The following is a 22,489-nucleotide window of genomic DNA, read 5'->3' on the forward strand; positions in this document are numbered from 1 at the left end:
TATTTATTTACTTATTTATTTAGCACTTTTGGGTTGGGGTAAAATCATGTTTCACAAAAAAATATATAATTGCATATTTAATTCAACGTGCTAGAGTTGAATGAAAATTGTTTCTACATCAAATTTTATATTAATATGTGCATAAGTTACAAATTAGCCTAGCTGCAATGAAAAGGAGTAACATCACAGTTTATGCACATTTAACTTATATACTAAATATTTTTGTGTCGCACCATTAAACTTGATTAGCTGTTTACATGGACCCTACTAATCCAATCGTAATAGGACTAGAAGCACCACCAGAATAAAAAAGGTCACATGTAAACACAGATCCGAGATCCACAGAGCCAGATCCGACAAAAATGTTGATCAAATTGTAAGGAGTGGTTTATTCCTTTTGTAACCTGAGTGAGAGAACATAAACACTTGGTCGTATTTAAAACATAAACTGGAAAGTGCTGCGCATGTTTATTTATATAGCGCTTTAAACAAAATACAATGCGTCAAAGCAACTGAACAACATTCATGTGTCATAAATTAGTATTTAATCATCATAAAACTCCCCTTTCACTCAACGTCTGTGAAGTGCAAGGACAATCTGATGCTTCTGACTCCAAGTCTGTAAGTACATTTTCATATTTAAAGAGTTTGCCACAAATGCAAGTTTTGAGCAGTATAGAGTAGCGCTTGTTGTTTGACGTTTCTTCGATCACAAATGCAGACATGGTTTTATGTTTAAACGGCGTGATACGCAACTCAACGTAACACGTAAATAGACAGTATAAGTCATTATAACCAGTAATAACGTCCCCACTGGATGCAAAAAATGCCTCATCCATGCCTTTTGTCTCATCGCGCCGGGGCACACAGCAACACAGTATGATGAGGAGCGTAACATTTTTGTCACACGCTTGAGGTATTCGGCCAATCACAACTTTAATAGGACTTTAATAGGATACAATTAAATTCAAAGTGTTTTACAACATCTACTCACAAATTTGAAGGCTGTGTAAATGGATTGTTTAAACTAAAACTCATATTTTAATTAACTATTAACTAGACATTATGGAGAGCTTACAACCTAATCGCTACATTCTGTCTTAAGAGCAACAGAATAAATAATAGAAAGTATAACCCTTTCAATTTAAACAAGGCATTTATAAATAATAATAATCGCCATTGTGATTTGTTTTTTTTTTCCCGTTGAGGAATCTGCTAAATAGTCACAATGCAAAAAAAATCAAAATAGTCCAAAGAATATCAATGAATAAATGCAAATAAAATAAGACAAAATATAAATGTTATATTTTAGATAAAAATAAATAAATACAAAACAATTTTGATTTTGAGGTTAAATGTGACTTAACACTATAAGTCTAAGACAGCAGGCGTGAGACCTAAAAATGACACACTGTCAAACAATCGCTGAAGTTTTAAACACTGTTAAGTCACACTGTACTTATAAACCATTGCCAGTTGCCATATATATTAACAGCAATGTGTGAATAAAAAGCTAACAAACCCCGCATGAAGCATCTTCAGTTGTCACTTCAGAACTGAGAGTCAGGAGTCAGGACAGCCTGTGTTCAGCACAACACCACTGTCCTTTCATCTGAAATCCTAGTGCTACTCAAGAGCAGCTCAAGCCAGGCTTAACATGCCATTTCATTACAGTTATCAGACAGTCAGCTCATGTGGGTTTTTAGGGCTTGAATAGCTTGATCGCATTGATTTCTTTTTGTGAGCCGTTTCATGGTACGAGAAAACAAAGGCCATCAGCAAATCCAAAATCCATACACACGATTTACTTGTAAGCGCAATTAACACGGGACCTTCACTCAAGGCCACACTCACATGCGATACTGTTGTTTTATTGATCTGAGGTAATTTGGGTAATTAGCACTGGGGTAATTAGCTACAACTTCAATAATATTTTAAGACTTAAACTCTTACGTTGACTGTTACCTGTTAAGTATATACAATTAGTATAAATAATGAATATTTATACATAGCTCACCCTAGCTGGTTTTGCAAGTATGCTCTTCTAGTTTCATATCACGTACAGAAATTAAAACAAAAGCATCAGAAAATTATGATTTCCCTTATAATCTTAGTTAAATAAATTAATTCTTCCATTTGGCTGTTACAAGTGTTCTTAACTATAGTTTCACAGGAGCATTTTAAAACCGCTTAAACCTCCAATCTCAAACATATTAGTGATTAGTAGCCTGGCAAGTTAATTTTTCTCTGTTTACATATTTCCAATGAAAACAGGAAATAATGTTTTAACTCACAGACGTTTAATTTAAATGATCTCTACTTAAGACTAGAGTGTGTGGGAATCCCAATATGGTGGAAGAGTAACTTCATTTACCGGATGTTGTTTAATATGTGGGACATTCTCATTCTAAATAGAATTTGCCTGAAGAAAAATAAATGTACATGCCCATTAGCACTAATCAGTATTTTTGGTTTCACTCAAAAAAGAAAATGTGCTGTTAATGTACTCAACATCAGATCATCCAAGATGTAGATTACTTTTCTTTTAATTAGAACAGTGAGGAAATATTTTAGCTGAAACCATGATCCTTGGTGATTAATAAAAGGCCATAAAAAAGTTGACGGCAACCGTCATTTTAAAAATCACAAAGGCATATTATGCAATTAATACTTGCAGCTCCTGATGATATATTGAGGTCTTATGAAGCGAAATGATCAGTCTGTGCAAGAAAATGAACATTATTTACAACTTTACTGGCTGTAGTAGCTTAATATGGCTTTGTCGACTCTCAAAGTGATGGAAACCATTGACTGATAATTTTATGAATCATAAAGCACCGTTTACTGGAAATAAATGTGTAAATTAGCAAAAGATCTCTTTAAATATGAATACCTAATACAAATTAATTAACAGTTGAAGTCAAACGTTTACATGTACCTTGCAGAAATTGCTTAATGTTAATTATTTGACCAAAATTTAATTTTATTGTTTATTTAGTACTGATCTGAATAAGATATTTCACATAAAAGATGTTAACATATAGTCTACATGAGAAAATACTGCAGTAGTAAAATTCATAAAAATTACCCGTTCAAAAGTTTACATCCCCTTGATGTGCTGTTACATGAACGATTGAACACAGCTGGGTTTTTTTTGTTTGTTTTTTTTTTGTTTTTTTTTGTTATAGTTGTTCATTAGTCCCTTGTTTGTTCTTGAACAGTTAAACTGTTCTTCAGAATAATCCTTCAGGTCCCACAAATCTTTGGTTTTCCAGCATTTTGTGTATTTGAACCCTTTCCAACAATGACTTGAGATCCATCTTCTCACGTTGAGGATAACTGAGGGACTCATATGCAACTATTACAGATTCTGCAAGGTGCATGTTAACTTTTGACTTCAACTGTATGTCACATTTTTAAGAACATAAAAATAATATATCAACGGCCTTAAAAGCAACAAAACACCAATTTTGATTTCAGCAAAAATGGTCATATACTCACCATTGAGTCCATTGGGAATGCTCCTGTGATGATGTGGAGCGGAGAGATCATCCATTGATCGTCGTATGGTGCCAATCTTGGTTTCTACAGTCTTGTGTATGTGATTATGATGATGGTCTGGGCTGCCAGCACTTCCGCCGCTGGAGGTACTGCTCCCATCGCCAACATCTCGGACAATGCTCGAACCTCCATTCAGGTTGCTCAGACTAGACTGGCTGTCTATAGAGCTCCTAGATCCTGCGCCATTCCTATCTTCATCCAACATGAGAATGATCTCCTTTAGTTCTGCATTCTCCCGGAGGACGTTTTCCTGGTTGACTTCCAGCTCCTTGAGTTTCTGCTGATAGGTGCTCACCTCTTTCCACACGGAGTTGGCCGTATACCTCCCAAACCTCTGCCATTCCCGAGACAGCTTCTTACCTTTCTGCCGATCATCATCGAGAAAGCAGCAGAGCTCCCTGAGCTCCTGGTTATCATCTTGCAGTTTTTGGTTGATCTCCTTCAGATTACGGATCTCATGGAGGTGCACCTGCAGCCTGCGGTTGATGTCCTTCATCATGTTCCCATGTTCCAGCATTAGGTTCATTTTCTCACTGTCAGCCCTTCTCAGTCTCTTGATCAAGTCCTCTTTGCTCCATCTGACCAGTTCATCATCAGAGATCTTACTTAGGTCATCATTAGGACAATGTTTTGCCATCATGATGCTTACAGAGGAACAGTCTCAGGGTTAAATATTTAACAAAGATCTAGCATAGCGCTGTGTCCGAATCCCACCAAAAAAAAAGCAATGTAAAAACGCAAAAAAAATCAGATTCATAGATTACGTAAATAATTACGGGAATCCTTTTGCAATGGAAGACTATGCATGAACTGATTTGTCTTGCACACACATTTGTTTTCAAACCTTACGCCTCACTTACCGATAAATTCACAATCGTGCGTGCATTTAAAAATCCTACAATATGCGTGACATACAAATCCACGAGCATCGTTGTAAATGTTTTTCTCAAGGAAATAATTTCTTCACACACGCGTGATCTTACAGGTTTCAAGAGCTATACTTCAAAAAATAACAGCCATAAACAGTGCCTTCATTAAAGAGATGCCTGCATTCAGGTTTAAATTGATCGAAAGCTCCAGAGATCAGATCAGAAGGGGTTTGCCGTAGAGCTCCTCACGCGAGTCAACGCTCAGGGTCTCGGCTTCGGTTCTTCTTCCTTTAGACTGGTGTGAAATGATCCGAGCAGGTTCAGAGATGAGAGGCGAAAGACAGGATCTGCCCTCTTAAAGAGACAGCGCCATATTCCCACAGACAGATTTTAATTATATTTTGAAATGTTAAATTATAATAGACTAATCATTTAAATTACGATTTAATTATTCATTTGTAATTAAATTTATTACATTTAAATTTATTTTCAACTTTTTTTTATGTTACTGGTGAAAGGTTATTTATTTATTTATTTATTTTATGCGTTATGTATGTCTTTTTAAGCGAAGGCAAAGTGTAAACACAGGTAAGTCTTCAGTGCAGAACTCTGTTATTACACAACACATTCTAAAGATCTAAAAAGCTAAAAAGTGAAAAATTTAATTATTTTGTTCATAGGGAACATTACACACACAGACATTAAATATTACATTAAATTTATTTTTTTAATATTAACCGCAGATTTACAGCACTAAAGAAAATAACTGTATCAATTAATTATTTTGTATTAACAAATTAAATCTCATGCATCTATTTTCTCACAAAATTTGCTTTGTGAAAAATTATACAATAATATATTAAATATTTATTACTAAATGTTGGCAAATGTAGAATTTACATCAATGAACGAGAACAAAGTATGTCTTCAAACCAATAGTACAGCTGTGTCCAACGCCAGCCCTAGAGAGCCACAGAGTTTTGCTCCAACCTTGATAAAAACTCAACTGTAGCTTTCTAGTAACCCTTACACCTTGCTCAGCTTGATCAGGTGTGTTTGATTAGGGTTGGGGTGAAACTGCAGGACTGGGGCTCTTCAGGACCACTTTAGCCACTGCATAGTCCCACGTTTAACTTTCAGTGAGACCTTAACATGGCATTTTGAGTAATTGTTCATATGTATTTAAAACCAGGATTACATTTACACTTAATCATTTAGCAGAATTTTTTATCAAAAGTGACTTAAAAATGAGGACAATGGATATGCAAGTGCTATAAGAAGTCTCAGTTAGCGTAAAGCAGTCAGCAAGTTTTTTTTGTTATTATATAAAAAAGAAAAAGAAAAAAGACAGAATAGAAAAAGAATAGAGGAAGCTAGTGTTAGAGGCCTTTTTTGCTTTTGTTTAATTGAACTGTATATTAATTATAAAGAAAACATACAGAATACAAAAAGATTTAGAAAAGCTAGTATTAGTTTTTTTTTTTTTTAATAAGCCATAAATGAATAAAGTACAAGTATAAAAGGGACAAATGTTTTTAAAAAGAATATAAGTAGAATAGAGAGTGCAAGAGTTAGAGGGTCAAATAAAGATGGAACAGGTGTGTTTTTAGCAGATTCTTGTAGATGGCTAGCACTCAGCTGCTCGGATTGAGTTGTGGAGGTCATTCCACCAGGAGGGAACATTTCATTTAAAAGTCAGTGAAAGCGATTTTTTGCCTATTTGGGATGACAAAAAAAAAGTGACGTTAACTTGCAGAACGCAAACTTCTAGAGGCACATAAGTCTCAAGTAATTAATTTAGGTAAAGAGGTGCAGAGCCAGTTGTGTTTTTTAGGCAAACATTTAATGCCTTGAATTAATGATTAAAAAAAAGTTAAGAATATCGATGTAGACCACGGACGTCAATCTCATCTTCTGGGGGCCACTGTCCTGCAGCAATAACACTTCGTACTAATTCAGAACTAAAGACTAGCTTTTGCGTTTTGTTGGTGAAGTTCGCCCTCTAGTGAATAAAAGTATTCCATCCGGGTATTACTTATAGGCGACGAAAACATCGACTAAAAATCCATAAAAAAATAATTTTAGGTTAGCTGGTAACGTTACATAACATATCTCCATTTTTTTAAATAATAATTTGAAAACCTTAATAATTAATTTCAATTCATTCTTATATTAATACAAGTTTGTAATAAATTGTAATATTTTTAACTTTACATTCATGCTTTTTGACACATAACGCGGCATCAAATAAAGTTTTAAAAAATACTTTTTTCTTATACTATTATCGAATGTATTGCGATACGATCAAATACTCTATTCTTCAAGTTTACACCATAGCTGGCTCCATAGCTCAGTGGTTAGAGCACTGGTCTTGTAAACCAGGGGTCGCGAGTTCGATCCTCGCTGGGGCCTGCACGGAGGATGTTTTTCTTCACACATATTTACAATGTAAAAAATCCGTTAGTTTAACTTAATAATAATATGAAATAGTGTAATAAGACCAAACCAGCAGTTATTGAAACTTTTATTAAATTAAAAATGCATATGTACCATAAATTATAAAATTAACAAAAGAAAATAAAGACCTCTAACACGAGCTTGCTCTATTCTTCTTTTATTCTGTTTTCTTTTTATTTATTATATTATTTAAAAGCCCTTGCTATGTGTACTGCGTTAAGCTAACTGAGAGTTGTTAAAGCACTTGTATATCATTGCTCTTTTGTTGATTTTGATTGCTTCCACTGTCCTCATTTGAAAGTTGCTTTTGATAAAAGCATAAACTAAATGACTAAATGTAAATGTAAATGATTAGCATGTTAAACTTCTGTGCTCAGGTTGGTGTTTGAAGGTGATGGTATTCAAAGTTGTCACAAAACAAACGGCCTTAAACATATCCTATGAGCGGTGTTTAATGTAGCAGATCACTCCGCTTTTGGGCCGTAGGGTTCCCATGTCTTTAATATCGAAAGACTGTCCAGGAACCAGACTGAACTCAAATCTCTGAAGCAGTTTGGCAAGCACAACTTTTGCCTCCATCTGAATGTAGAAAGACAACAGACTAGTTAAGATCACAGCAAATATGGCACTTTGGAAACAAGCATCAATCAAACATCTAAAGGAATCCAAAACATGAGTCTGTGTGTTCTGAAAGTCTAAAAATTCTGAAGGAGAAAGGGAGGAGCAAACGTGTGTGTGTTTGTGTTGTGTGTTATATCACCTGTGAGAAGACCTGCCCCAGACAGGTTCGTGGACCAAGTGTAAACGGATAGTAGCAGTAATAAGGCCTTTCAGATAAGAAGACAATTTGAAATCAGCAGATTTCATGCCAAAATCTCACAACATAAATGTGTGTTCATGTAGTACATATCATAATTACGACTGTAAAAAGAGTGCATGTCGCAGTTCAACTTGTAATTACAACTTGTAGACTCTGAACCCTGAAATACCACTTAAACAGATGTACAGCACAGTTTAACGTAGCTAGCACAGAATGAAAACGGTTCACAGGGTTGTTGTATTATAGCTGTGTCTAATGACTATATAAATTACACACATTCATTTCTTTGCCACAGAAATTTGGAATTTGGAATCAAAGGCTGTGGTTGGCATCTCAGAATAACGATCATTATGCCGTGAACGTGGCATAAATGCTGAAACAGAGTAAAATGAGACTGTGATAATGACTTACTTTGGGGCATTCACATCAAATCTCTCTGGATCAAACTTTAACGGATCTTTAAAATACTGCTCCATTCTTTGGGAGGCATAAGAACTGAACTGTATGGGAGGAGAAAAAAATGATTAAAAATACAAATTTAATCATATACAATGAAATAAGTAAAACTTCGCTGACAGAATGTATTGCTAATTTAAGATGTTATTAAACCTAATTTTGAAAATGTCATTTTCCTAAACAATAAAAAAAAAATTCTCCAATCTTATTAACAAGAGCTGTACTTGTATTACTAGAAATAGCTGCGCTGCGCTGGTACAGTGATGGCTACAGAATGAACCGATACTCACAGTAACAGCACAGCCCCCTGGGATTTTCAGTCCATTTATAACCATGTCCTCATGGAGCCAACGACTGGTTCCTGGAGCAGTTGAGTACAGACGCAGCGTTTCCTTTAATACCTGAAGCATTGGGTAACAGACAAAGACCATTTAAAAAATGGATACAAAATGCTTCGTGTTTGCAGCATGTAAAAGAACATCTCAGCAGACCCACCTGAGACAAGTAGGTGAATTTTCCAAGATCTTCATATGAAATGTCTCTTTTCGTCCCAAGGATTTCATCCACCTCTGCTTTAGCCCTGGGTAGGAAAGGATATTCAAACTAGAAACCACTGTAAAGCAAGACGGATGGAATAGGTCCACAATTCCAATATATATGTATTTTTACCTTTTATATATTTCTGGATGTCTCCCTAATTCCATGATTGCAAATGAGAGCTGATTGGCTGTTGTCTCTTGCCCTGCAACAAAAACAAGCACTGTTTATAACTGCAGGGGGTTATGAACAATAATCAAATGTAGCCATAACTCACCAGCAATGAAGAAAGTCACAAAATTGTCCAACATCTGCTCATGATCTTTTGCACTATTAACGTTTTCCTCCTCTGAAGCAAAAAACAAAAACATAACAGAAGTTTGGAATCAAATCAACTGTATGTAATGTCCATTAACCTGATCATTCAAAGACTTAATTACATTTTTTAATTACAATGACATTTTTCTTCATGTCAGGAGAAATCAAATTTGCCTTGATCTTCTGACATATGAGAGGTCTTTGCACCATTAAAACATCCTGCAAGTTTCACAGCTTACAACATTCAACAAACAAAGCATTCATTAAACCAAACTTCATAATTGGCTCATTTGGATTTGAGATGGCATGTAGATAGAAGTAAACACTTCTTTATCAGTCTCTCACATCGTTCTGGAGGAATTTTGGGCCACTCTTTGAATGAGGTCTGGACTTTGACTGTCTATTGCATCATATTAATTTTCTTTCTGTTGTTGATATGCTGATGTGCTTGAACCTTTTCCTGTTGCCTAACCTGGTCCAGGCTAAGCTTTAGCAGTCGGACTGATGTCCTCACATTTGACTCTAGAATACTTTGGTATACAGAGGAGTTCATGGTTGACTCAATGACTGTGAAGTGATCCGTCATCGGACTGTGCTGTATCATGATTGCTGATCAGTTGCATAAAGACAACGTGTCACATTTTGTCCACAGTTCCAAACAGTTCAAAATGTTAAAATGTGTTCTAAGCACTGATCTATAATATGGAACTGGATTGCTCATGACGTCATTAAAGTGAAGCCACCGCGCCGCCATATTGGTAATCCCTAGTGTGCGAAAACGTTCCATTGAATTAATAGGAATTTGTATGATTTTAATGAGAAAACATCACCTAACAAGTCAGTGTTCATAAATATGAAGTATCACTGTACATTATTACAATGCGAACACCCTAGGCATGTAAACGGTTATTTTTTAAATGTCGGGAATTTCCCCTACTTATTAAAAAGCTACGTTCATTACAGTAGTGAGCATCATGAACATGATAAACATCAGACGGACATGACCTCAACACATATAACAAACTACAAAGTGTTCGTTCTGAAATCTGAATTTATTCAGAGAAATAACTGACTATATACAGTACGGATTTAAGAAATAAATACAAAGCTTTATTTCCCAGATAGTAAATAAAAAATATATATTTTATTATAGAGCAATATTAACAACATAATTGTATTATTCATTGTAATATATTATAATCCATTTCTGATACTAATATGCTCGTTTAATAATTCCTGAATAATTTTGTTCATAAAGAAATAAGCCATTTTTTGTGTTTGATCCAAGTATAGGTCTCTGCAGGAAAGTAATGGGAGTTACGAGATCAAGGTGTTTTTACACCATGATACCTGATTGGTTGATGTAATAGTGATGTTAGGTTTAGGGGTGGGGTTGGGTAAGGGGGATCATTTAGATTGCATGATTCAGAAACACCCAGCAGTTTCAAAACACCCACATAGTGATAAACGCCCACTTTTGCTCTGCAGAGACCTAAGTCTCGTTTGATCAGTTACCTGTGTCGTCAGTGCGCAGCAGACACACCCACCTGCACGATTTAAATATATCGCTTATCCTGTCCCAAAAGACCGTAAACACTGCAGATAACATCTGAAGTAAACATAACTTTATTACACATAACATAAAAGCGAGTCCCGTTTGACTGATCAGCTTCAAATCGAATTATTTTAGGACAGCAGTTTGAATGTAACTCAATGGTGCTCTCTGCTGGTAGGAATTAGTAAGATGGCGGATCGAACGCTTCCGGTGGCTTCACTGCCTGTTGGCAGTTCAGAACGCGATGAGCGATACAGTTATATATATAGATCAGTGGTTCTAAGACTCCGGTAATGTGTTCCTTTCGATTTCTCTTCAGTCGTATTTGAACTATAATTGTTTAACTGCTTTAAGTATTTTACAGATTTTTTTCACAATCGTTAGGTTTAAATGTAATAGTATGGCATGATTAAATGGATTATTTTATTTTTAAAATACATTTAATTAAATGATTAATTAAAATTTTTAAATGTGCACAATTTTGCAGCCAATTTAATTACTGTCTGTACAAACTTAACTTTGAATGTCTCAGGTGTTTGCGAGCCACATACCTGCCGTTTTGAGGATTTGTGTGAGAATGTCTTTGGGAACATCTTCTCCATTTTCTATTGCTGTCTTCCTGTCTTGTATCCATTTCTCTCCCGTTTTACGCAGGAGTTCAACTGCATCCTTAATTTGTTGCACGGTCTTCCAATTCTTGGGGAAAAGCTGAGGGAAAAAAAAATATTATATAGCATAAAAAACGACTACACTGGAGTATCTTCTGATAAATTCTCCTACCGCAAAGAATGGGTCTCTGAGATAGAACACCATGCCCCTTAAACACAGCTCAACTGCTTTCTGGAAGGGGCTGTTAGTTTGCTTCAAAAAATTTAAATCAACCCCAAAAGCCACCTGCGGATGAAAACATACTCATTATTGATCAACAGCTAATTCGACCTTCCTTGCATTAGACCTTCCTTTTGAATAATCAGGAAGAAGAGTGAAACCTTGCAAATGACGTCGAGTGTGACACAGTTGACCAGATTAAGCATGATGGCAGGTGTTTTATTGTCAGCTATTTCCTCCAGATGGTCCATTAAGCGCTCAGACATCTCATTAAAAGTGCCCATCAAGCTTCGTAAGTATCTGATGGATAAGACCGCGTCAGCTGAGTTGCATCTCTATCTCATTTCAATATATCAGAGATGTTCTGAACTCACGTGCTGCTGAAAGCTGGATCCATGATGCGACGTTGCCTGTACCAGACGTCATGGTCCGCAGCCGTTATTAGCCCAGTTCCCAAGAACCTGAGAAGATTCAGTTTCTTTTAATTCACATAAAGTTACACCATGACCTACCATGCAATTGTTTTATTTTCATGAATTAATCAGTATATCACATAATTAATTTGACATGTAGTTAATTCATCTGTAATTAAAGGATAGCCCTATTATGTATACCATTGGTTCCCAACCTTTTTCAAATCGCTGCCCACACAACCAAACACATATGTTTGCGCGGCTCACTGCAAACAAATGTATTGACCCCATTGTTGTTGGGTTATAACTTAGTACTCAGAAGCTAGATTGTTAACTTTGTTTAAAGGTGTAACAAAATGTATAGACTTGTGGCTAAAAAATATGAGTAAATAAATCCCGTGTCCAGGGACCTTTTTTTCTTTTTTGCCATGCATTGTTCATAGAGTCATTAATTGTAGCGGTGCCTCAGGTGTTGAAATAGATTTGTTATACTTTATACAGGTTCACACATGTTTGCAGTGAGTATACAGTATGTGTAAGCGGTGCAAATGCAGCAGCCAGAACGCGTTATTGCAACGCGAAATAATGCACAAGGGCGAATCTATCTTTTCGCATGCAGTTTTCCTTTGCTCACAATACCAGATGCATGTGCTTCAGATACACGCTGCTCTCGCCCGGAGAGAGTGTACGCACTTAAAACGTGTCTCCTCTCACTCAAACTGTGTGCTGTGGACTCACAACTCTCTATGCTCATGTGCTAGATATTCATTGTTTTCGCACTTTTTTATTTCTAGCCTTTTACCACGTGCAGTGTGAACGCTCTGACCCGTTAACGTGGGCTCTGAAAAAAGGTGCATCACAGACAGTGAGTGAACCTGGAGTTAGGCATATGGCCGGTCTGTTCTGTTCTCGCACTAGGCGCTTTGCATTCTGATTGGATCAGACAGCATTCTGCGGGAGGTCAGGCCCGCAGAAAATCGGGCTATAAAGCGATTTAGAAATGATCACTGATCATAAACTAGATGTGCTACATGATTACATTATTTTAAATGAGTCCACCCCCAAAGATTACTGTTATAAACATGAGCAGTGTCCAAAAGGCAAAGGGGGAGGTGTTGCTTCAATTTATAAAAATGTTTTCAGGATTTCTCAGAGGGCAGGCTTCAAGTATAACTCGTCTGAAGTAATGGTGCTTCATATAACATTATCCAGAGAAGTGAATGTTAATGATAAATCCCCTGTGATGTTTGTACTGGCTACTGTATACAGGCCACCAGGCAGTGGCGGCTACTGGTCTGTCAGAGAGGGGAAGCTCATTTTCGGCCTACATCATAAAATTGTCTATTTATTTAAAAGTAAATTCTGCCCTACGTTCCTTTTCAAGAAAATGGTCTGTGACCCTGTCATACCAACTAGGAGTCTTTTCAAGTGACTTGACCAGTGTCCTCTCAATGGCCAGCAGAGCTAGGCTGCTTAAACGGCCTTGGCCCATTGTGTTTCGGGTGTAGGACTTGAGTCGCTTTAAACAGGAGAAGCTCCTTTCTACACCTGCAGATGTAGCTCCAATTGTTGCCACTAATGAGAACAGTTTGTAAAGCTGAGGCATTGCACTGTCCAACTCCATGTCTTTAAGGAACACCAAGTAATCACACAGCTTTCCCCTGTTACCCTGCAAGTCCTGATCTGAATACAGGACTTGAAGTTCTGACCTCAGTCTTCCTGAATCAAAGTGATGGCCATAACTTTTCAGGACACTTTGGAAGGCCTCCTCTGGAAATACCTGTCTCATGTCATCAAATTTCCCTGGATTGACTAATTCTAAGAAGAGCATGCTTTCCAAATTTGAAAAACGTCGAGGAATCTGCTCCAAGATGTTATCAAGGATGGCCATGTAAAGATTTCTGTATCACACTTGGGGGATCCTGCAATTGGGTCAGACGGCGCTTTCTCATGGGCTCATCTAGTGGGTCTGATGTGAGATCTGCTGTTTTGGCATAAATGGCTTGGAAAGCCCCCTCTGACCTCTTCTCTTTGACAAATGCAAGAAGAGATTCAATTCTGTTCTTGCAGTTAAGAACATCCATCGCCCTCTGCTGGACAATATCAAAGACCACATCAGTCTCAGAGAAGATTTGTTCATATGTGTACAACATGAACACAAACTCAAAATCCTCCAGTTTCCTCACAAAGCCTTTGGCACAATCCAGTGTATCATCATCCATTGTTGTATCTGCAATGATGTTCTCAAATGTCTGCAGGAGGCCATCATAATTGTTTGCCACAGTGCTCACTATCCGTGATGTGAAATTCCATTGAGTAGGAGCGTTTCTGGGCAACCTTGAACAGCCTGCAGACTCCAGAAAAGATGTCCTCTTTGTGGATTTTGAAAAAAATTTGCCAAATCCAGAGAGTGATGCAAAAAAAATTCTGCACTCAAGCATTTAGCCCCCTGTGACAGCACCAGATTCAGTAGGTATGCATAGAAATGCACAAACATTGCACTGGGGGCTATTGCTTTCACTTTGGCCTGCAGACCATTGAGATCTGAAGCCATGACAGCAGCCCCAACATAGGTCTGTGCCACAAGCTTGTCCTTAAAATTGTAGCCCTGCATATTCTCATTTAATATTTCAAAAACGGACTGGGCATCTCGCCCCCCCGAAACATAAAAAAATCCAATAAAGCACTTTGACTATTTAATTATGTTTAGCCACTTGAATGCGATCACCTTCATTTATTGCATGCTCAACCCCATTGACTGTAAAAAAATATGGACGTAGTGTCCGTGGCGTCACCCATAGACTCCTCAATAGCGGTTTTGAAGCGCAAAGTGTGCAGAGCGGGCTGTCACCATCTTGGCGCATTGTCAGCAGCGGCAATCCACCTGTCACTCAAGTGGCCATGCCCTTAATTATGCAGAACTTTAAGTCTTAATATAATTTAAACGGATGAGTTTTAAAAAAATTCACCCCCCTCACAGTTATCATGAAGGGCAAAATTAGCAATATAGACCAAAATCATTTTTTGAACCAGGCTGTAAACATGTTTTTTTCTGCTGTAAAGTTGGGCATTTTAACATGGGGAGTCTATGGGACTGACTCCCTTTTGCAGCCAGCCTCAAGCGGCCAGTCGATGAATTGCAGTTTTAGTCACTTCCTTATTGGCCTCACAAGAGAGAGAGCGGGAGGGTGCCGCTCGCTCAACCCTGATCCTGCCCATGTAACTTAATCTTGCACATGCACTCACATGTTCATTGCTCTTTTCATGTCTTTTATATGCCCTGTCAAAGTTAAGACAGATCTCCAAACCCCACCTTTGACCAAACAACACATCCGTGAGATGGTTTCACCAAGAGGCATGGCCAACAGTACATTTTATTTGTCACAGCACTTCCAGTCAGCCAGCTAACTTTGTCATACCAGGAGAGCTGAAAAGACCTGTTATTTTTCCCTATCTTTGGCACTAAATCAATCTTAGGTGTTGATCTGCCCTGCTGTTTAATTCTAAGTTTTTCCTCGTAAGGAACACTTTCAAATTGCTTCGCCAAAATCAGGTCGACAATATTAGCACCGTCTGCCATTGTGCACAGTTTCACCCACGGCGCTAGCCTAGCCTAGCCACGCAGAAGCTCGGAGTCCCCCCATTGAAGTCAATGGACGCTGGGCTTCAATAGGGAAATGCACTGTAACGCTGCGGGAATGTATGAGAAGGAAATCGAGTCAGCCGACCTGCTATATGTAACTGATTCTGAACGAACTCGTCTTTGAGATGAACGTTTCCTAATGCATTTTTAGTCAATAAAATGTTAATACAATAGTACATATTTGACCATTAATTTTGTGACATTATAAGGGAAGCTGAGCTTCCATGGCAGTCTTAAAGAAATCGCCACTGGCACCAGGGCACCATAAAGACTTTATTAAAGAGTTTGGTGATTTTACATCCAAGTTAGTTCTGGCTGCAGATAAAGTATTAATAGTTGGTAATTTTAAAATCCATGTTGATAATGAAAAAGATGCACTGGGATTAGCATTTATAGATATTCTGAACTCTATTGGGGTTAGACAAGTTTCAGGACCTACTCATTGTCGAAATCATACTCTAGATTTAATACTGTCACATTTTTTAGATTTTAATACTGTTAATTGATGTCGATAGTGTTGAAATTATGCAGCCAAGTGATGATATCTCAGATCATTATTTAGTTTTGTGAAACTTCATATAGCCAAAATTGTAATCTCTACTTCTTGTTACAAGTATGGTAGAACCATACTTGCACCCTAAAGAGAGCAGCCTGGAAAATGGAGTGCAGCTGGAGGAAAATAAAACTAGAGTTATTTCGTATTGCTTGGCAGGAAAGTAACCTATCCTACAGAAAAGCATTAAAAACTGATAGATCCGATTACTTTTCTTCTCTTTTAGAAGAAAACAAACACAACCCCAGGTATTTATTCAATACAGTGGCTAAATTAACGAAAAATAAAGCCTCAACAAGTGTTGACATTTCCCAACATCACAGCAGTAATGACTTTATGAACTACTTTACTTCTAAAATCGATACTATTAGAGATAAATTTGTAACCATTCAGCCGTCAGCTACAGTATCGCATCAGACAGTGCACAGACCCCCTGAGGAACAGTTCCACTCATTCTCTACTATAGGAGAGGAGGAATTGTATAAACTTGTTAAATCATCTAAACCAACAACATTTACGTTAGACCCTATACCATCTAAACTCCTTAAAAAAGGTGCTTCCAGAAGTCATAGATCCTCTTCTGACTATTATTAATTCCTCATTGTCATTAGGATATGTCCCCAAAACCTTCAATCTGGCTGTTATTAAGCCTCTCATCAAAAAAACACAACTTGACCCCAAAGAACTAGATAATTATAGACCAATCTCGAATCTCCCTTTTCTGTCCAAGATACTAGAAAAGGTAGTATCCCCACAATTTTATTCCTTCTTAGAGAAAATGGTATCTGTGAGGATTTCCACTCAGGATGTAGACCGTATCTTAGTACTGAGACTGCTCTCCTTAGAGTTACAAATGGCCTGCTCTTATTATCTGATCGTGGTTGTATCTCTCTATTAGTGCTATTGGATCTTAGTGCTGCATTTGACACAATTGACCACATTCTTTTGTATAGACTTGAACACTTTGTTGGCATTAATAGAAGTGCATTAGCATGGTTTGAATCGTACTTATATGACCGCCATCAATTCATAGCAGTGAATGAAGAGGTATCATATCGATCACAAGTGCAGTATGGAGTACCTCAAGGCTCAGTACTAGGACCGCTATTCTTTATGCTTTATACTGTATGTTACCCTTGGGAGATATCATCAGGAAACATGGTGTTAGCTTTCACTGTTATGCTGATGATACTCAGCTCTTTATTTCTTTGCGGCCCGGTGAAACACACCAATTTGAAAAACTAATGGAATGCATAGTCGATATAAAAAACTGGATGACGAGTAATTTCTTACTGCTAAATTCTGAAAAAAACAGAGGTGTTAATTATAGACCTAAAAACTCTGCATGCAATAACCTAGAACACTGTCTAAGATTTGATGGCTGCTCTGTCAATTCTTCGTCATCAGTTAGGAACCTAGGTGTGCTATTTGATAGCAATCTTTCCTTAGAAAGCCACGTTTCTAGCATTTGTAAAACTGCATTTGTCGAACTGGCTCCCTATCAAATATCGTATAGATTTTAAAATATTGCTTACTACTTATAAAGCACCGAATGGTTTAGCACCTCAGTATTTGAATGAGTTTTTACATTATAATCCTCCACATCCGCAATGTTCTCAAAACTCAGGCAATTTGATAACACCTAGTATATCAAAATCAACTGTGGGCGGCAGATCCTTTTCCTATTTGGCCCCTAAACTCTGGAATAACCTACCTAACATTGTTCGGGAGGCAGACACACTCTTGCAGTTTAAATCTAGATTAAAGATCTATCTATTTAACCTGGTTTACACATAACATACTAATATGCTTTTAATATCCAAATTCGTTAAAGGATTTTTAGATTGCATTAATTAGGTAAACCGGAAGCGGGAACACTTCCCATAACACCCGATGTACTTGCTACATCATTAGAAGAATGGCATCTACACCAATATTAGTCTGTTATATAGCCACCAGTACGTAGGATCCAGTACGTATCCAGACATGATGGTGGATCAGCACCTAGAAAGGACCTCTACATCCCTGAAAGACAGCGGAGACCAGGACAACTAGAGCCCCAGATACAGATCCCCTGTAAAGACCTTGTCTCAGAGGACCACCAGGACAAGACCACAAGAAACAGATGATTCTTCTGCACAATCTGCAGCCTGGAATTGAACTACTGGTTATGTCTGGTCAGAGAAGAACTGGCCCCCCAACTGAGCCTGGTTTCTCACAAGGTTTTTTTCTCCATTCTGTCACCGATGGAGTTTCGGTTCCTTGCCGCTGTTGCCTCTGGCTTGCTTAGTTGGGGTCACTTCATCTACAGTGATATCGTTGACTTAATTGCAAATAAATGCACAGACACTATTTAAACTGAACAGAGATGACATCACTGAATTTAATGATTAACTGCCTTTGTCATTTTGCATTATTGACACACTGTTTTCCTAATGAATGTTTTTCAGTTGCTTTGACACAAAATATTTTGTTTAAAGCGCTATATAAATTGCTTGACTTGACATTCAGAGATTCTGCAACCTAGAAACCCATGAAAACATATCATTGTTCGCTTCACTGTGACAATAGTATTTCTTTAAATTCATTATACACTCTGTAAAACAAATGGTTAAAGTGGTTTACCATTTGTTAATGGAGATGATGATTTTGCAATTGTACTGTCTTGATTAATGCTCAATTTGCTATAAACAGATGTACTGTAACCTAAGTAGTAATAATGCTTTTGCTTAAGTACAAATATGTAACCCTGTGATTAATACTATATGGAAAATGAATTGTGTAACTTCACTAACATTAAGAAAACTGATTATTTGCATGAAATGTATGTAGTGAATGATTTAGAGTAGAAACTTATGTATTAGATATAGTTTTTATGATAAATGGAAATTATAGTAGTTAAGGTGTATTTTACAGACGGTTAAGAGGAAAAAGAAGAGGAAAATGGCTAAAGCAATGTGACGTAAAGAACTGAAAGCCTCGGCAGAGGAGTTGGCAGCACTCCAGGTGATGACATCAGAAGAGCCAGCGTTCGACGTCTATGTATAAAAGACTGAGAGAGAGACTCGACAGATGGACATTGAATAGCGCAGTATCCCTCGATTGCTGATTGTACCTTGATTTTGTAACTTTACCATTATACTTTGATATAACTGTTGTTAACTTTAATAAAACTTGTATTATATTGTTGACTATAGTTATTGTCTACAAGAGTAGCAATTTAAGAGCCGTAAGCAAGAACTGACCAGAGGGAAGCCTACTGAGCAAATAGTAAGTACTTTTGGAATGATTATAGTTTTGTCCAGAGTTGACTTTCCTTACCTACCTGAGAATAATAAATAAATAGGTAAAAGGTGTATAGATAAAGGAAACACCATAAAACACATTACACATGTATAAGTCAAACACACATGAAGGAATATAGATGGATTTTAAAGGTATCAAACATGGGGCCGCTAATATATATATATATATATATATATATATATATATATATATATATATATATATATATATATATATATATATATATATATATATCATGATAAAGACTGAACTTTGGATGATTGCAAAATTCACATTAGCTTATGTTTGTGTTCTCCTGCATGTGTATGCATATGAATGGAATAAAAATCACTTAGCACCCCTTTTGATTTACTAAATGCATCTACATAGACTACACCTTGCAATGCCATTACATATCCAAAACAAATTAAAGCTTACCTTTTTCCAAACAAGTTAAAGAGGCGTTTGTAGACAAAGGGATCTTTGAGATACTTAGGTGACATCAGGATTGTCTACAATAACACAACAGATTATTATTATTTTTTTGTAATTTATTTTTATTTTTTTGGGTTTCTGATTCTGAATATAAATGAAATTAAATGAAATTAGACATTTACCTTTGTAGCCTCAGGGCAATGAACTGCGATCACCACTTGGTGAAAACTGTTCATTCTGTAGACAGGGCCATATTCTTCTCCCCTTGAAACAAGAACACTTTATCAAATTCCCTTTATGGGATTAAAAGTATCCCTACATCTATATAGTTTCTATCTGAAGTGAGGAAATCCCATAACAACATTTTATTATAATGCAATAAATGAATATTTTGATGAACTTCTGAAAAAGAAAAGAAAATCAGAAGTTAAGCAGTTCCTCATAGGCTTACTGTATATGCCAGAAAAGTTTAATAATTCTATCTAAAGCAAAATCACTAGACGTGATATGATAACCCACTGTTTATGTAATAGTGACACGTTTTGTAGGTGCAAAGTCAAATCAACAAGACACAAACACAAAAAAGGGGAGAAAAGTGAAATCTTACCATTTAACAAACAAGTCATGTATAAGGCTGTCCGACTTCATTACTCTAGCAAAAGTTGATATATGTCCCAGCAGAAAACTGTCAGGATATCAGTTTTCATGTTAATTTTTCTGAGATTGTGTTTTATTGCAAAATAAATGTATGTAGCTGTATCAAACATAGTAAAGTATAAACTGTATAAGTATAAAACAAATATAAAGAGAACAAGTTGTTAAAGTTTATTACCTGTCTCTTGGCGGTCCAGGTATATGATCATATTTCTGGTGAACATAATGAACATACAGACAATATGCAAGAAATGCCGCGAAAACAGCAGCAAGCAGGTAAAACATCACAAATGAGATCCATTCTAACATCATGATGGTGCAGTAGAGTCGCTCAATGTAGAGTGTACTGTAACTACGTCTGACTCTGCTATCAAATATCAAACTATGTATTTCCGGGTGTCTGGACATTGTTTTTGGACGATAGAGGGCAGTCTTCTTCCGTTCCTACATTCTATAACATAGGGATAAAATAAGACAATGGGTTTTTATAAAGGTATTGACTTTTTATCCTTATTATTATTTTTATTTGAGCCTCTAAGTGTAGCACTTTCTATTCTAATTATATTCTTTAAAAATAATAAATTCCCTCTATTAGATTTCCTCCCTATTCATTTTCTAACTGCTAACTGACTAAATGTAAATGTAAGATGTAAATCCCTAAATCCTTGTTTTCATTAACCAGCTGGGCCAGAAGTAACAGCTGTTTAGTTTTCTTTTACATTTGTATGTCTTACTATCAGACACGATTAATCTACTCTGTTGATTTAAAGGCTGTTTATATGCATATTCACTATTTATGAAAAGCATACATTCAATTAAATTCAATTCAAGTTTATTTGTAAATCAAGTTTATTTTCTTTGAAGAAAATTAAGATTCTACAATATTTAGTAGTAGCTTATCAGTGGTGACTGTCAGTTTATGTACAAATGGCAGAAATGTACAGAAAAATCTATTATAGCCATAATCAAACAGACAATGAACACTATTTACAGCAATTATTATATGATGCAATCAAACTTATACCTAAATTTGTTAGTTCTGTTTGTTGATTCAGGGTTAGCATCATCTGAGGTCCTCTGAGGGTCAGCATCATCTCTTCTCAGGTGTTCTGGATCCAGACTGGAGCTTGTTTAAATCCTGGTTACATCCCGTGGCAAAACAGAGAAACAAATAAAGACATAATTAGCGTAGCTACTGTTCCAACCAAGTAAAATTAATTAGTTTAACCCAAGCTAAAGAATAATAATGGACATTTGATCAGATATCTGCAGTCCAAGATTATGAGATGCATTATTTGAATGATTAGCCAAAGAGGTGTGTTTTTAATCTAGATTTAAACAGAGAGAGTGTATCTGAAGCCCAGACAATATCAGAAAGGCTATTCTAGAGTTTGGGAACCAAATGCAAAAAAGTTCTACCTCCTTTAGTGGACTTTGCTATCCTAGGTACTACCAAAAGTCCAGAGTTTTGTGACCTTATGGGGTGTGATGGATTGTAGCGTGGTAGACTAGTTAGTTATGAAAGAGCTAAACCATTAGAGGCTTATAGGTAAGTAATACTATTTTGTAACTGATACCTTAATAGGTAGCCAGTGCAGAGACTGAATAATTGGGGTAATATGGTCATATTTTCCTGACCTGGTAAGGACTCTAGTCGTTGCATTTTGTACTACCTGTAGCTTATTTATTGAAGATGAAGACAACCACCTAGAAGTGCATTACAATAGTCCAGTCTAGGTCATGAATGCATGAACTAGCTTTTCTGCATCAGAAACAGATAACATGTTTCATAGCATGGACATGTTTCTAAGATGGAAGAATGCAGTTTTTGTAACAAGGGAAATATGTGACCCGCCACAGAAACCAGTGACAAGTCAGCAGCACAACTTTCAAGCAAAATGAGATAGAAACGTTTTTTTTTTGGCATAATCTGATCACAAAGAAGACTCTCCATTTTTTAGATAGCAGTATTGGTATATTTAAAACATTTTGAGGTTGAAATCGGCTTGTTTTTCTGAGATTCTAGCATGCAGAAGGGGCGTGTCATTGTCTGTGTGCATTTCCATACTGGATTTTTTTTTTTTGTTTCTTGTTATTGTTATTGT

At 36.6% G+C, this 22,489-nt stretch overlaps 2 protein-coding genes and 1 non-coding gene across 5 annotated transcripts in view; 1 reads left to right on the forward strand and 2 right to left on the reverse strand.

Annotated features, from left to right (window-relative positions):
* The window catches only part of LOC127983806 (coiled-coil domain-containing protein 85C-B), a 38,137-nt gene extending 33,401 nt beyond the window's left edge, over positions 1-4,736 (reverse strand). For both annotated transcript variants that reach the window (XM_052586149.1, XM_052586148.1), the window contains exon 1: positions 3,502-4,736. In XM_052586149.1, coding sequence (XP_052442109.1) covers positions 3,502-4,201 — 700 coding nt within the window. In that variant the 5' untranslated portion in view covers positions 4,202-4,736. The remainder of the gene's footprint in view (positions 1-3,501) is intronic.
* Positions 4,737-6,769: 2,033 nt separating this feature from the next.
* On the forward strand, positions 6,770-6,842 carry trnat-ugu (transfer RNA threonine (anticodon UGU)). The gene has a single exon. It is a non-coding gene; the product is annotated as a tRNA-Thr (tRNA).
* Positions 6,843-6,940: 98 nt separating this feature from the next.
* The window catches only part of LOC127983802 (cholesterol 24-hydroxylase), a 57,198-nt gene continuing 41,649 nt past the window's right edge, over positions 6,941-22,489 (reverse strand). The window contains exons 1-15 of one of the 2 annotated variants that reach the window (XM_052586142.1): positions 20,563-20,771; positions 20,338-20,415; positions 19,913-19,994; positions 19,734-19,807; positions 11,776-11,862; positions 11,563-11,701; positions 11,354-11,467; positions 11,125-11,281; positions 8,978-9,049; positions 8,833-8,905; positions 8,659-8,743; positions 8,454-8,564; positions 8,119-8,207; positions 7,648-7,714; positions 6,941-7,466 (exon numbers count right to left, since the gene is read on the reverse strand). In XM_052586142.1, the coding sequence (XP_052442102.1) occupies positions 7,326-7,466; positions 7,648-7,714; positions 8,119-8,207; positions 8,454-8,564; positions 8,659-8,743; positions 8,833-8,905; positions 8,978-9,049; positions 11,125-11,281; positions 11,354-11,467; positions 11,563-11,701; positions 11,776-11,862; positions 19,734-19,807; positions 19,913-19,994; positions 20,338-20,415; positions 20,563-20,696 (1,503 nt within the window). In that variant the 5' untranslated portion in view covers positions 20,697-20,771 and the 3' untranslated portion in view covers positions 6,941-7,325. Of the gene's footprint in view, positions 7,467-7,647; positions 7,715-8,118; positions 8,208-8,453; positions 8,565-8,658; positions 8,744-8,832; positions 8,906-8,977; positions 9,050-11,124; positions 11,282-11,353; positions 11,468-11,562; positions 11,702-11,775; positions 11,863-19,733; positions 19,808-19,912; positions 19,995-20,337; positions 20,416-20,562; positions 20,772-22,489 lie in introns of those variants that run through there. The other variant, XM_052586143.1, reaches the window with a different exon arrangement.

The sequence above is a fragment of the Carassius gibelio genome, chromosome B20 (assembly GCF_023724105.1).
Source record: "Carassius gibelio isolate Cgi1373 ecotype wild population from Czech Republic chromosome B20, carGib1.2-hapl.c, whole genome shotgun sequence".
NCBI lineage: Eukaryota > Metazoa > Chordata > Actinopteri > Cypriniformes > Cyprinidae > Carassius > Carassius gibelio.